General features: G+C 41.2%; 1 protein-coding gene across 1 annotated transcript in view; it reads left to right on the forward strand.

Annotated features, from left to right (window-relative positions):
- Positions 1 to 12506, forward strand: part of enah (ENAH actin regulator) — a 126280-nt gene extending 113774 nt beyond the window's left edge. The window contains exons 7-14 of the mRNA XM_084001158.1: positions 527 to 849; positions 1356 to 1498; positions 1916 to 1964; positions 2841 to 2892; positions 3111 to 3177; positions 6517 to 6601; positions 7832 to 7889; positions 9229 to 12506. Coding sequence (XP_083857284.1) covers positions 527 to 849; positions 1356 to 1498; positions 1916 to 1964; positions 2841 to 2892; positions 3111 to 3177; positions 6517 to 6601; positions 7832 to 7889; positions 9229 to 9266 — 815 coding nt within the window. The 3' untranslated portion in view covers positions 9267 to 12506. The remainder of the gene's footprint in view (positions 1 to 526; positions 850 to 1355; positions 1499 to 1915; positions 1965 to 2840; positions 2893 to 3110; positions 3178 to 6516; positions 6602 to 7831; positions 7890 to 9228) is intronic.
- The last annotated feature ends 2012 nt before the right edge of the window (positions 12507 to 14518 follow it).

Consider the following 14518-nt stretch of genomic DNA (forward strand, 5'->3'; position numbering starts at 1 on the left):
GTTACCGAATCACTTTGCACTTTATTTCTTTATTTTTTTCTCATTTCTGTTCATTTTTGCTCATATAACATTGATTATGTATGCACTTTATCTCTTTTTTTATGTTTATTTGTTAGCCATTGAAATTTGTTTTGTTGTAATTTGTTTTAGGGGTGGAACCTATGTACGAGCCAACCGGCTTCGTTCCCTCCTTGCACCATTGAAATTTGTGTGCTAAATAAATAAAGTCTAAACTCTAAACTCTAGTTGTAAACAACAAGGCAATTCGTTCTATAAAGTTCTCAGTGAGTGTATACAGTATAAGACTTGAGTTAGTTCCACAGTGATGAGTCCAGTCTAAATGTCACATGATGTGTTGAAGGCCTCACTCAGTCAACAGGTCAACAGGTCAACAGGTCCGTCCTTCATCCTGTCATGTTGTGATTCTGATTAATGACAGTTGAACTCAGTTTTCCTTCCCTGTGTCTTTGCCCATCCCCCAATGTGCCCCCCCCCCCCCCCCCCCCCCTCCACTTCCCTCTGACAGACGTGGTGCAGACCCCGGGGTTGACCCCCCCCACCCCTCCCCCGCCTCCGCCCCTGCCACCCAGCTCCACTGTGACCTCAGCGACCGCCACCCCCACCACCCCGGTGCCCCACCCTCCCCCGCCCCCTCCCCCTCCGCTCCCTCCCACACTGACACCATGCGGGACGCCCCCGCCCCCACCGGGTCCTCCTCCTCCCCCCGGAGCCCCACCCCCGCCACCGGCACCACCCCTCCCCGCCGGCCTGTTCTCCCCCGCAGAGGACCGCCCCCTCTCGGGCCTGGCCGCCGCCCTCGCCGGAGCCAAGCTGCGCAAAGTGCCAAGGGTGAGCGCTTGATTGGTTCCTTGATCAGTGGAAGGCTTGACATCTCATGTCTTTGTATCTGAACCACACAATATGCAGAGAAAGGCCTTATTACTGTTGATACATACACAGTGCTCACACGTCATCGCACAAAATCATTGTCACTGAAACATTTTGCACACACACTCGCCAAGTTCATGGATGATTTCACACACACACACACACACACACACACACACACACACACACACACACACACACACACACACACTATCACGCAGAGTCTTCATCTGCTATGTCTCAGACTAGGAGATTTACATATGATGCTATAGCGTCTCTGCCAAACAATACACGTCTTTTTGTGTCAATCAACTTTAAATCTGACAAAAAACACATTGTATTTTTAAAAATATTTTTGATTTTACAGATAAAAACATTTGAATTCATATTTTATCCCCAAAATAGGGTCAACAGAACCTGGTGTGTCAGTTTGTTTTTCACTGTATTTTTTCTTTGTGCGTCTTCAGAGTGACGATGCCGGGGCGGCTCTGGCAGCAGCCATGTTGGGGGCCGGTGGAGCCGCAGGGGCCAAAACTGAAGCCAGAGGCAACGGCCCTCTGCCTGGTGGAGGAGGGCTGATGGAGGAGATGAGCGCCCTGTTGGCCAGGAGGTATACATGTAGTTTCAGTGTGTCTCAGTCAGACATACTGCACACAGTCAGTATACTGTGTATGCCTAAGCATTAGTTAAGCATTAAATACTGAATTCATCATTAATATTCATTAGTATGTAGTTCATAAACACAGTTAAAAATGTTTTACTCATCATTAAGCACTAACTGTATTTATAAACTACATACTATTGAGTATTTATGCGTTACAAATGAAGAATTTGGTATTTATTAATGCTTAACTAATGCTTAATAATGTGTACTAAAGTGTTACCAGATACTACTACTAAAATGCTAAAAGAAAAGAAATGTTGAAATACGGGTGAGAATCTCAAGAAAGATATTGATTATATTAATGATGTAAACATAAAAAAGGCTGTTTTCCTCATTAAACCTTTGTATCTGTGTGTCCTCCAGGAGAAGAATTGCAGAGAAGGGCTCATCACCTGAACCTGACCAGAGATCAGTAAGTCTGATTAGTGCTGCTCTGTTTTCTGCCACGTCTACAGTTGCTTTGATTTAGGTCCAAAACTGTCATCACTACTTTCCCTCCACTGCTGAGTCACACACAATGGCGTCTCTGTGTGATGATCCACATAGTTTCCTCAGTGCAGGCTGCACCATCTGCACTTCATTCACCACATCTCTGCCTGAATGGACTCCTCGGTCACTCAGCAGCGATGGTGTACAGACCTCGGGTGGATGTTTGAGCACCACATTCCAGTAGCTGCCGTCAGATGCTGCTGAAATACAAAGAAAGCATTAATTACAACAGGCTAATATTCATATTGATGGTGTTAATGCAAAGAATTTACCAGTTTTGACATAGTGTATGCGCCACACTCCTGCTCCCTCACCAGACTGTTCTCTGAATCCATCTTCCACTTTGATGTTTTTGATGTTTCACATTATAGGTCTTCCAACAACTGACAGAACTAGCTTCTTTTTTACTATTGCTTAGTGCTAGGCAATACATGTTATGAATAATTTTATTATTTTCAGACTATATCTTGATCCACAACATGTTGTAGATTTCTTAGCTCCCCCATACATACACAAGTTTAACATTTGATGCATGGATATCTGTCAGTCAAAAGAAAACATGAATCAATTTCTTAGTTTCATGCTGACCCACTTAGAAGAAAAAGGCGAGGAAAAGTGTGCTGTGTTTGCCAAGTATTTGGTAAAGGTGCAGGAGCAGGAGCAGGTTTATCTCTGTTGTTCTAAGTTTGAATTAAACCAGAGGTGCAAAGAAGAAGAACTCCCTCCTCTCCACTGTCTGATTATCACATCTGTGAGTGTGACTCCTGATCTTTAAACCCTGTCTCTGTCTGTCCAATAGGAGGAAGGCGAAACAAACACAACCCCTAAAATGTCAGCCTGTAGCACACCAGGTGAGTGTCAGAGGGAAGACTGAGCAGCAAAAGCAGAGGCAGATTAACATGCAGCTTCCTAACACAGGCCATGAGGACGCAAGTTAGCAACACACTACCTACATTTCTTTTTGGATTTTCATGCACAAATCTGCTATTTGGAAGTCAGCTTGTTTGTTTTTCCCAGATGATGATCACATGATGAGATTCTCTCACTTCTGTTTTGTCTTTCTCTGCAGACATGCCCAGGAAGCCATGGGAAAGAACAAACACCATGAATGGTAGCAAATCTCCAGTTATTGGAAGGTACAGTATCCCTCCACCTGTCTGCTTCATATTGTGTATAATTGCATTTAAAGTAGCCTACATTTTATATTCTATACATTTTGTTTACAAGGGCTCAAAATATATTTTTACCTACCAGATTATTTGTGGTTATTGCCTAGCTGGCTAGCTAGTAGCAATACTAGTTTCCTTTCAATTAAAAGAAACTATGGGGGGGCTTATGGATTAGCATCAGCTAGCTTTAGCATGAAGCGCTGCTGGGGCCGTTCAGTGCTGGCTAACATCACTAAAGCTTATGTAGCCTTCATGTGCATGTTGGACGTACGTCAGACACCCAACTTACTGCTGAGGTGTGAATGAACATATTAGCTATTAAACTAGCGGCGTTATCAAGATTAGTTTTTCTTTAAATGTATTATTTTCTTTTGATGTTGTCAGCCTCTTTGTGTGGATATGGATGAAATTCAACACCCTCTGAGGGTAAAGATGCAGTCCGGTCATTAATCTTTTTCACACACCACACTAAGAATTTAAAGACATTTTCGCACATAGTCTCCAATACTTAATAAAAAAGTATTTCCTACTCTCTACCTCAGAGATGAAAGTGTCAAGTACCAAGTAAACTGAATAGAATATGCTCAATTGTACATTTTTCTTGAAGACAAAATTAAATATGTGCAGTCAGACACTCATGTTGCCACATAGTTGTTGACAGTACTTTTACCTCAAGATAGAGCTATTGATTGATTGATTGATTGATTGATTGATTGATTGATTGATTGATTGATTGATTGACTGATTGATTGAGTCCCATGAAGGATCCATAAATGGAACAGTGCTAAAGGTCCAGTTACATGTAGATGGATCAATTCTTCACTGCCATCATCTTAATTATGGCATAATAAAATACAATGACATTCAGTTTTGCAGAAAATCTTTTTCCACAACTGTTTTCAGTCACTTGGTCCATGACCTTACAACCTTAAGCCTCTTACAGTTATTTTATTGATTTAAGAGAGAAGGGACAATGCATATTTATGAACATTTTAATGTGAATATACCAGATTGTAGTCCCAGGCTGATTTCTGTCAGTTGTCCCGAAGCAGGTTGATGTCATGGGGGAAACATTAAGAAAGTAAAAACAGTGTCAAAAACTCTTTTATAACCCACTGTAAAGCACTTTGGTACACCGAAAGGTTTGTTTTAAAGGGCTGTATAAATAAAGTACATTTACATTTACAAAAACACGCAGCAGAGATTTTAGAGAGAAAAAAACAGACAGCATAGAAAATTAGACTGCTAGTCTAATACTACTATACAGAGTTTACACTGGGTAAAGTGCCCAGTGCAGTTGGGATAAGTTGATGCACAAACAGACCAGGGTAGGCTATACAGACTTAACAAAGTGCTCAAATGTTGTAACACTCTTATGATAGTGTTAATTGCATGAAGCCAAAAAGGTGTCATGCACCTGACCCAGAGCCGTGTGGTTAGTGTGAGGACATACAGGTGGAACAGATAGATGCTACGCTGTAATTTGTAAAGCCGGTGTCTCTGCTGCTCACACAGACGAGAGTCTCCGTGGAGATTTCCCATGGGAGCAGATTCCTCCAACAGGTAGAGAGAAAAGGCAGTGGAGAGTTCCAGAAACCCTTTGCTTTAAAAACAGTCTCCTTTTTTGTCATTGAGGTTTGCTGTGATGGGCGTGCTTCCTTTTATTTATTTATTATTTTTTGTATTATTATTATTATTATCATTATTATTTTTGGGGGGAGGAGCTAACTTGAAATGCTTGGATTAGAAGTATGGAATGAGTTGTGTGTTGCCTCTGTCTTCTCTGTTAAACCTAGGAGCCAGCAGGGTCCGTCTCTGCTCCTACTGCTGTTACAATATGTTGTGTGGGCTCTAAACCAGTCACTGTCTGGATGGGGATTCATCATGTAATCCAGTTCTTGCTCTTGCATGCTTGCTCAACCTTCGAAACCTCTCTTTTTTTTCTCCCCACCTTAAAACCAGGGAAATCCATATGTGTGCGTCACAAGCTCTACACCCACCCTATCATACACCCAAACACAAAAAACGAGTGTCCACCCAGTGCAGAGTAGACTTGGCACAGTGTTATCATCCTAAAGCCAGAACAGATCCAGCAGGCTCTCACAGATAAGACCCCGCTGTGTGTGTGTGTGTGTGTGTAAATGTGTGAGTGTGCGACCAGATGGGTGGTTTTGATCGCAGCTCATTAAAAGTGACTTTAATATGTGACCCAGTGAGAGCTGAGCAGACTCCCCGCTGCTGGGAATACGTTTGACTTTTTAAAAAACAAACATCTTTGTAAATGAAAATGTAGATGTCAATCATTGTAATTATGAAGTTACATTATCATGCAAGGAGAAGCATTAAAAACAGACTGAGTGTTTCTCTCCTTGACTTATACGCCTCACCTCTTAGGCTTCTTTTGTTCTGTCGTGTGTACATTAGCTTTAAACCGGAAACACCCTGAAAAATAAAACTGAAAGACTCCCAGCATCATTTTCCGCCCGCTGGTGTAGCACGGCTACTGAATGACCTGCCGCCGAGCACATTTCCTTTTCTATTGCCTCTGCTTCCTGCAGCACTTCCTCTCTTCAAAGTGATTGGCCGCTCGGTGGCTTTTCCACCCTCATGACTCGAGACGTCGAGCAAAGAGCTTGTTCGGCGTCTCTGCATCGATGTGGCTCTTTCATTAATCGCTGGCTCCTCCGGTCTTATCTCTGAGCCGCCTTTAGGCTGCACTCTTCATACAAAGATCATCTGGGCTCTAGTTTGGTGAATATGTGAAGGAAATGAAACGAAACGTGGGCACACTACAAGATCATTTTGTGATATGTTGGAGAGTTTGTAGAGGTTTCTAACATCATGACAGGTGTTTGTAAAGTTTCATTGGCTGCTGTGAACAGTGTGTGCGTGTGTCTACGTGCATGTCTATGTGTGTGCATGCTGGTTCCCTAACTGCAGTTCAACCAGCATCTTTTATGTGTGTAGACATTTTATATGAGATGAGACAGTAGAAAAGCCTAAACATTTGTTTGTGTCATCGGATGAAACAGACTGAGAAGCTGCTTCACGGGGAGTGAAAATAGTGAAATCTTACTTCTACACATTAGACAGTGCATTGAGTTAACATGAAGCAGACCAGACTGTGATAGTTTATCAAATTCACTGTCTATTCAAACAGGACACAGTATCTCCTAATGAAGATGCAGAACGAGAGGCAAAGGCCAACCCGTGCAGCTCTGCATTGATTTGACATACATAAATGATGGAGACATGGTGTTGACCTTTGACCTCATCACTGCCACTTTTCTGTGTCTCTTCTCTCAGACCTAAATCCACTCCTACACCTACTGCATCCCTAAGTGCCAACGGTGTGCCAACAGAAGCTGTGGACTATGACAGATTGAAACAGGTAGGATAAGTAAATGTACACTATAGGATGTAATGATGATGTCTGGTTGTGTTTTCCTCATTCACACACAACTTTTTAACACAAAGGTTTTTTTTATAACTGTATTCTGTATAACGGTATTCTTTTTAGCCTGACATCCTTCACTTTGTGTGCTTTAATGTTTTATACATGCACACACACATCCGTTCTCTTTATCTCTTATATCTCATATTCCATTTCCATTACATATATTTTGTTACTTACTAAACCTCTACAGCTCTTTGTAGCTGTTAAAACCTGTTGGAGGGGATTAGTAGCCTGTCGGTCTGGCTTTCTCCTGTGAGCTGTAATAACTGCACAGCTTTACAGCTCAGTATTCAGATATGTGTGTTGTGTTCAAATCTAAAATACCCATAATTTGCAAAGTACAAAATTCCTGCGCATACACTGATGATCTGTCATTTTCATGTTAATTAAAGAGACTTTTAGTCGTTTTCAATTCCGTTTTTGACATTTTTTTTCTGTCTTTTACTTCTGCTGGTCAGAGACTTTATGTGATTGTTACTGACACATGGAAACACACATATTCAATTCTATCCACATATTATCCATGTTTAATCCATTTGTTTTTCTGAAACATATTTTTTAGGTTAATATTTTGCAGGAAATATTTGTAAAAAATGATGTTAAATTCTGCCTCCATTGACAGAGGAGAGAGGATTTTCATTGGTTGGTCTGTTATTCCATTGGTAATCATGCAGCCCTCTTTTGATAGTGAAACAATGTGGGTGTGCACAGTAGTGCTTCTCCCCCTGACCTCTGCAATGAGTGTGTTAGATAAGTGGAGAGTCTGTCACAGTGCTGCCTATCTGTCACTACAACTGGTCACAGCAGCGCGGCTCAGACTCAGATGACACCCTTCAAGGACACTGCAAAGTTCACACTGTCCTTATCGTTTCTCTCATTCACTGTGTGTATGGAAGCAGCAGATCGCAGATCTCAGACTGAATTCGAATGTAGACACATGCTCTCTCTGTCAGTTTGTTTATGTCTGTCTGTCACTAAGTCAGTATTTAGGCCTAATCTCACAGGGATTAACTACTTTCCAAAGTAGACAAAGAACCTTGTTTTACCAGTTGGCAGCGGCTCCACCTAAATCCAAACACTACTGTCAGTTAACATGTGTGAGCTGAAGGTGGAGATGAGTCTGCTGTGGTTTGATCTAATGTCACTGTGTGGTTTCATTTGTAGGACATTCTGGATGAGATGAGGAAGGAGCTGTCGAAGCTAAAAGAAGAGCTCATTGATGGTAATTTCTATTCATACATACACCACACTGTCACTGTTTATTTTCAGGTTGAGTATATTTAACTGGCAGGAAGTGAAATAGCGTCCTGACTTCTCAGAAACATCCAGTAGCTCACCAGTTGGCATCAGAGGTTCAATGACTCATACGTTTAACAGCAGCACAGACTGTGGTTTTTCACATGCATAAAGATAATGTAGCATTAGCAGCACTGGTGATGCTGCAGCAGTGGCAGGATTTTCAGTTTTGCAGGCTGCTGCAGTGACACGGCCTCGGGCCCAAACTGCCATAACAGACTAACAGACCCGCGTGTACTGGAGGACTGAGGTCCAGAGCTGGGCCAACCTTTTTTTTCCAAGGATGTCACTGTCACTAGAACTCAAGTGTATTCAACAGTGACATCTCCTGCCAGAAACAATGACCTGTATATTTTGGATAAATCACCACCCTCCTTAATGTCAAACTAAGTTCATATTGTTTCTGTCATTTAAACCTGGACAAACAAAACCAAAACTGACAGATAGATTATCATTTGAGTGAAGTGACCATTTAAAGGAGCTAATCTGCCAACTTTTGCTGTTGCTACACAGCATTAGCATCAGCATCAGCCCAGTCAAGAAGAAACGTTGTTAAGTTCAACATCAAACTTCACTCGTTGATTCACCAACTGGTGGAAGTCGTGTCAGTGTGAACTCCATTCATTCTTTTCTTTTCTGAAGTTTGCATGCTAACTAGCTAGTCGGTATCACGACATCACTTTTTAGTGGTAGGCCAACTGCTGCCCTGAAGATGTAGCTAGCGCTGTCTTTTAATCAATCTTAATCAACCAATCTTTTATCAAGCAACTACCACCACTGCTCCTACAGTAGCTAGAAACCCACAGCAGAGGACAGTTAGGTCAAATAGCCCCGTAAAGTAAAAATTGGTGATATACGTAAATAGTTAACCATATAGGCCTACTTCAGAAACTCTGGCCTATTGAGTGCTCAGTATTGCTGAAGAATCATGCTGCAACAATGATCATGAGTCAATTAAGTAGTATAAAATAGTATAAAGGTAAATATCCATGTCTTGGTTATAAGCAGGTCAGTACTAAAGTATCAAAGCCTCCTTCCACAGACAAATACACGCAGCCTGTATTCAGACAGGCTAGGCAGGATGATGACTGCATGAAATATTATTTCATAAAGGCTTCAATTATATGTAATGGATTTAATAGCAATAGTATCTTGTCAACTTCCATGTGCGTTTCGTACACTACAGCATTAGTGCTGTAAAATGGTTGGATGATGCGGGTCGGCTCAGGTTAAAAATAACTCTGTGGTTGTTTTTGTGTCCTCAGCAATCAGGGAGGAGCTGGGCAAGTCCAGCACGGCATAGAGGATCTGGACTCGCCATTCAGATCTACATCCACGTGACCCCACAGATAAACCACGGTCAATTTAAGACATGACAAAAAACGACAGCAGCAACACAACGGTGGTGATGAGGAGGATGATGAGGAGGATGATGATGATGATGATGATGCTGATAATAATCACAATAATACTGAGAGAGGACTTTTTTTGGGAGTGGGGGGTAAGAGCGGCATTGGACTAACCAACAAAGGACAGGGGTAGTGGTGATGCAAGTCTCCTGTTCCCGATGACCCCCCCCCCCCCCCCCACGTCCCCCCCCCCCCTCTCATCCTGAATGGGAGGGGAAGGGTGGGGCAGTGTGTGTTCTGAGAGAAGCAAAAGTCTTTATGCAAAGATGATTTCTGTCTCTATGTCCAGTGATAACAAGAAAAAAAACAGAAAAAATAACCTGAACTCTTGGATGATACTGTATTAACCATCAGTGAGCGGCGACACAACAATGAGTCACAACTGTTGGGATTTCGATCAGTAGCGGGCGACAAGGGGAATGGAAAAATAAAACCTTTTTTTCCCATAATGCCATAGGGGTAGCGTGTGTGCGTGTGCGCGAGTGTGTGAGTGTGTATGGGGGACTGACAGTCTCTGGTGAAGTCCACCACTGCAGGACACTGTAAAGCTCGTCTTCCTTAAAAAAAAAAAAACTATTTTAACCTAAACATGTACAAAAAGAGAGAAAAAAAATCTAGAAAATAAACACACAAAAAAACCCGTATCTATCCACCATGTCTGTTTCAGTGTAGATCTATGGCCATATCAAGTAGCTCAATAATCCAGTCTTTAAACAGGAAACTCTCTGTCTCTCCTCTGTCGTCTCTTCATCTGTGGAACCATAACCAGACGTTGTCGTTTTCCTTCCTGAAGTGTGGAGACATTTTACCACCATGGCCACACGTGTAGATAGAACTGACTTCTCTCCTGTACCTTTTTCATTTGAAGACTCTCTTCCTCCCTGCCCGCCTCTCTTCGTCAGTCTCCGCCTCATGCCATCACCTTTAGGTTTTTTTTTTTTTTGACGTTTTGGTGCACGCGCGGTCAGGTTTTCTTTGCAGGGTGAAGGTCACAACAAGTCTGCCACGAAAAATTAACTCTCACAAGTTTTTATTACAAGCAATAAGTGTAGCATCTATTCTAAGGCCCACCTGCCCGAGTCCCAACGCCACCAAACATTACTTCAGTGTGTGCGTCTTGTCCTCTGAGCCCACGTAGGTGCCGTTTTTCTTTTCTTTTTTTGTTTGACACGACACCTCTTGTCAACTGTGTTGCAGATTTTCTGTGAAACTGAAGGCTGATGAAAGAATATCAGGACAACACTGTAACAATCACAACACAACACTTTTTTTTGTTCCTATGAAATCCAAGGATACTGTATCTTTAGCCACATTGGAGTTGAACTGATTTTTATGGTTTATTATTATTTTACAGCATTTGTAAGAGTAAAACTTTTTTTAAGTGCACAGGTCAACCCAAATGTGTAAGAGATGGTGTCCATATGAGGACATGAATGTGCCATTCACTCTTTTCACCAGTGCTTACTGATGATGTGTTTGTTTCATCTTTATGTCTTTGCCTTTTTCTCCTGCCTCTATCGAAGCTGTAGTTTCCCTCAACACACAGAGAGAAGGGAAGTGTTACTTTTATTTCTTGAACTCCTTTATTTCAACATTTCTTTCAGTTTTGTTGAGTACAATCAACCTGAGAGGGATATGTTGGGAGCTGGTGTAGCTGTTACTCTTAGACGCACGTTACGGTAAAAGTTCATGTTAGTTGTGTTCTCTGTATCCAAATGAGATCCTGAGGAAGGGAAAGCCTCCCGTAATACAATCAGACCTCAAGACTCTCCAACAGCCACATTTACAGTGGAGTCTGTAGGAAAAACATGGGGCTTAACAACGATCTTTTGACCCTTCAGAGGAATCTGAGGTGACAGGATATCCAACAAAAAGTTTTAATAAGTATTTTAGCATTCTTGGTATCTTGATTGTCACAAGCATCAAGCTGAGAATTTACAAGGCAATACAGTGTGAGCACTATGACTGTAGTCCATCCTTAATGTCACCACCCTTTGCTACAATCATTTTTTAACGTCAAAGGGGAATTCATATTTGACCATAAACATGTTTGGTCCTAGAGTTCCCATTGAATGCATCCTATCATGAGAAATGGTTGCCACTGGTTATCACCCATGTCTTTCAACCAGTTACTGCTGTTAGGATCAGATTTTAGAGTTGCCATGCATTAACTGAGATTACCCCGATGACATCACCATAAAGCCCTGTTCACACCTGGCATCAACAACTGTCTCCACATGGGACCAGTTATGATGAGATCTCATTCCCTGCTCCATATGCAAATACACATGGGTGTGGTTTTTAGCCAATTACAGAGCAGGGCAGGGTGCAGAGAATATTCGTAGTATAGTGTCTGAGCGATGGTGTCTCAAATGTGTCCTCTCGGGTGTGGCTGAGTGAGGGCTGTCCACTTCTGATGGAACCACCTGAGATGGATGTTAATATGAGGTCTGAACAGGGTCTGAGACATCACGAGGGCTATTCATCACTAGCTCTAACTTTATTCAACAGGTCTCCAAAAGCTGAGTAGCCTTACTCCACATAGTCATAGTCTGATTACTGATGTGTAAAATATATAAAAGTGCCCCTTCGAATTACTGTTAGGAGAATTAGCTACTGCTTTACCATCATGCATAGCTTTTAAACCTGGTGTCCTACCAAAATGGTTTGTAAATCAGGGGCTGTCTGTGGCTCATACCACACAGCTGTTCAAGGGCTTGGATGTTATAGCTTTATTATGAAAATCATACACTGAGAATATAATTTCCCCTCAGTTCATGTCATTTGCTTGAGTTTGGGTCAAATTTGTTTAAAAAAAAAAGACAAACAAACAAAAACAGATACTGTGTTTAAAAAGAAATTCCAGTTAAGACTAATAGATGCTACAGTCCTTTACTGGTTTACTTCATGCTCCAACTCTGTCGATAAAGTTGTGTCATCTTCTCATCCAACCTTTTTAAATGGAAACACACAAGCCAAGAAGGCTCCCTGTCCTGAGTGTTTACACAGCATCAATTGCACTTTAAGACAAAAAAAAACAAAACCCACAGAGCAAAACCAACATCCTCTGACTACAGTTGCTTAAAAGCCTCTGTTGCCAATAGTGGGGGCTATCTCACCAAAGGATTCAAGCCGGCAGTCTCCTGCTAAAACATCACTCTCAACAAAGTCGCCTTTTCTTATTTTTGTATCATTGTCAAGAGATATTTAAAAAAAACAAAAACAGAAAGATGTCCATCTCTTTATTCAGTCCTCCAGACACGATGGCGGGTGAAATGTTTGGATGGAGAGAAGTTTTTCTTTGTGAAGCTATGTAGTCTGTGCCTTGTTCTGAAGTTGCATTTATATGTCAAAGATATAAAGATGACTAGTAATAATATCTAGGGACTGTAATTCTGATCACATGCAGTTGTTATTTTGTTTGTCTTTTTTCTTTTTTTTCTCCATCATGATCATTTTATTTTGAAGGGCGAGTTAATGACCTTGGTACTGTTCCCCACCAGGAAAACATCTTTGCACCAAGATCTTCTTTGTTGGTTTGTTTTTTTACATACATGTGCTTTCTTTCTACACAGTTGCGAGGTTGCTTTTCTTACAGCTCAAAAGTACAATCAAACCTTTCAGAGATGAGGGTAATAAGGGTTCAAAGGTGATCTTTGCTCTCAGTTGATTTTTTCCTAAACCTCAAAAAATCCCTGTTTGGAGGTCCCGATGAATCGGCTGCAGTGTTCTGTGTTCCCTCATTGCCATTTAAATGTCACAGAGACTGTTTGTGTTTCAGCAGCTAATCTTTCTTTTGAACACTTGGAAATCTCTTGAGAAAAAAAAACTCTTCTTGTCAACTCCGTGTTAATGTGAGATTGCTGATGGAAACATTTATCTATGTTGGTGAACCCCAGTTTATCTGCTGAAGGAACTGAAAAGGAATTGTGAATTTTTGCGGGAATATTTGCAGGGATGAATTTTGGCTGAAGCAAGTTTCATTGGATGGGTTTGCAGACGTATTCTTTTATCATCTACATTGTACCATACTGTTCTCACGTTAATTAGTCTTTCTTACATGCTAACATATTGTTTTGTTTGAGCAAATTAAATAAAAATTGCAATATAAGACTAGAAGTTGTATCTTTTTTTAAATGATGGTGACTGTTTTGAACTTTGATTAACTACCAGTTATTAGTCCTTTTTCATTATCAACTGTACATGACGTGGCTCAGACCAGCCTTGTGACATCACAAAGTTACAGAAGCCCTGTCGGCTGGTTTTAAGGCTCAGTTTGTGAATGCTGTGTGCATTTCTCTGTGAACTGAGGCTTTGATACTTTAACAGTGCCATGATATAACCTGGGGCTGCTTTGTGATCAAGAAATAAGAAGACATGGACATCTTATACAATATAGGACCTTTAAGTTTAGGTTAATGACTTGTTGGCTCCCTGGTGTGTGTCTTTACGGTAGGTAAACCACAGTCTCACAGCCCATTAACTGTGACAGCGTGTCTGACTGAGCCTTGTGCTCACGCTCAGCGGAGGAGAACAGGAAGAGAAAGACTAGCTGAAAATGAGCGCCTAAAACTTCTTTTCTTTTCTTCAAGCCCACACACTGTGTGCCTTCTCTGCTGTCGGTAAACTGAGCTGAATTTTTGAGTTTTGACAAAATCAGGGTGTTTTCTCTCCTTTCCTCTTGTTATTTTGTTGTTCTTTCTCCAGATCATGCTCACCTGTTCATCAAGAGCAGTCTGTTTTTGACAGTTCACAACACTCGTTGGCTTTGGTTATGTATGACATAGGCTAAGAGAAACAGGTTGAGCAATAGGGAGAGATGTGGAAAACATTAGAGAAATGTCGAAAGCACATTTCAATTTTTTTATTTTATTTATTGCTTTGAAAGACATTTGATTATACCAAATTCAATTACATATATTTCTCTTTGATTTTATTAAAGTTTGATCAATCAAAAGACAGATTGTCCCAAGTATAGCATGTGTGACTTTGACTTGATAGTTAACTTATATGTCAGGAGCTTTATAACAATCTCTCTAGCACAAAATAAAAACTTATGGTTTACAAGAGGAAACCTTGAAAATTCCCACACTTTATTGGTTGGGGGAAAAGTTTGTGCAGCTTCACGTTACAACACTGTACTAAC

The sequence above is a fragment of the Trachurus trachurus genome (genome assembly GCF_905171665.1).
Source record: "Trachurus trachurus genome assembly, chromosome: 24".
Taxonomy (NCBI): Eukaryota; Metazoa; Chordata; class Actinopteri; order Carangiformes; family Carangidae; genus Trachurus; species Trachurus trachurus.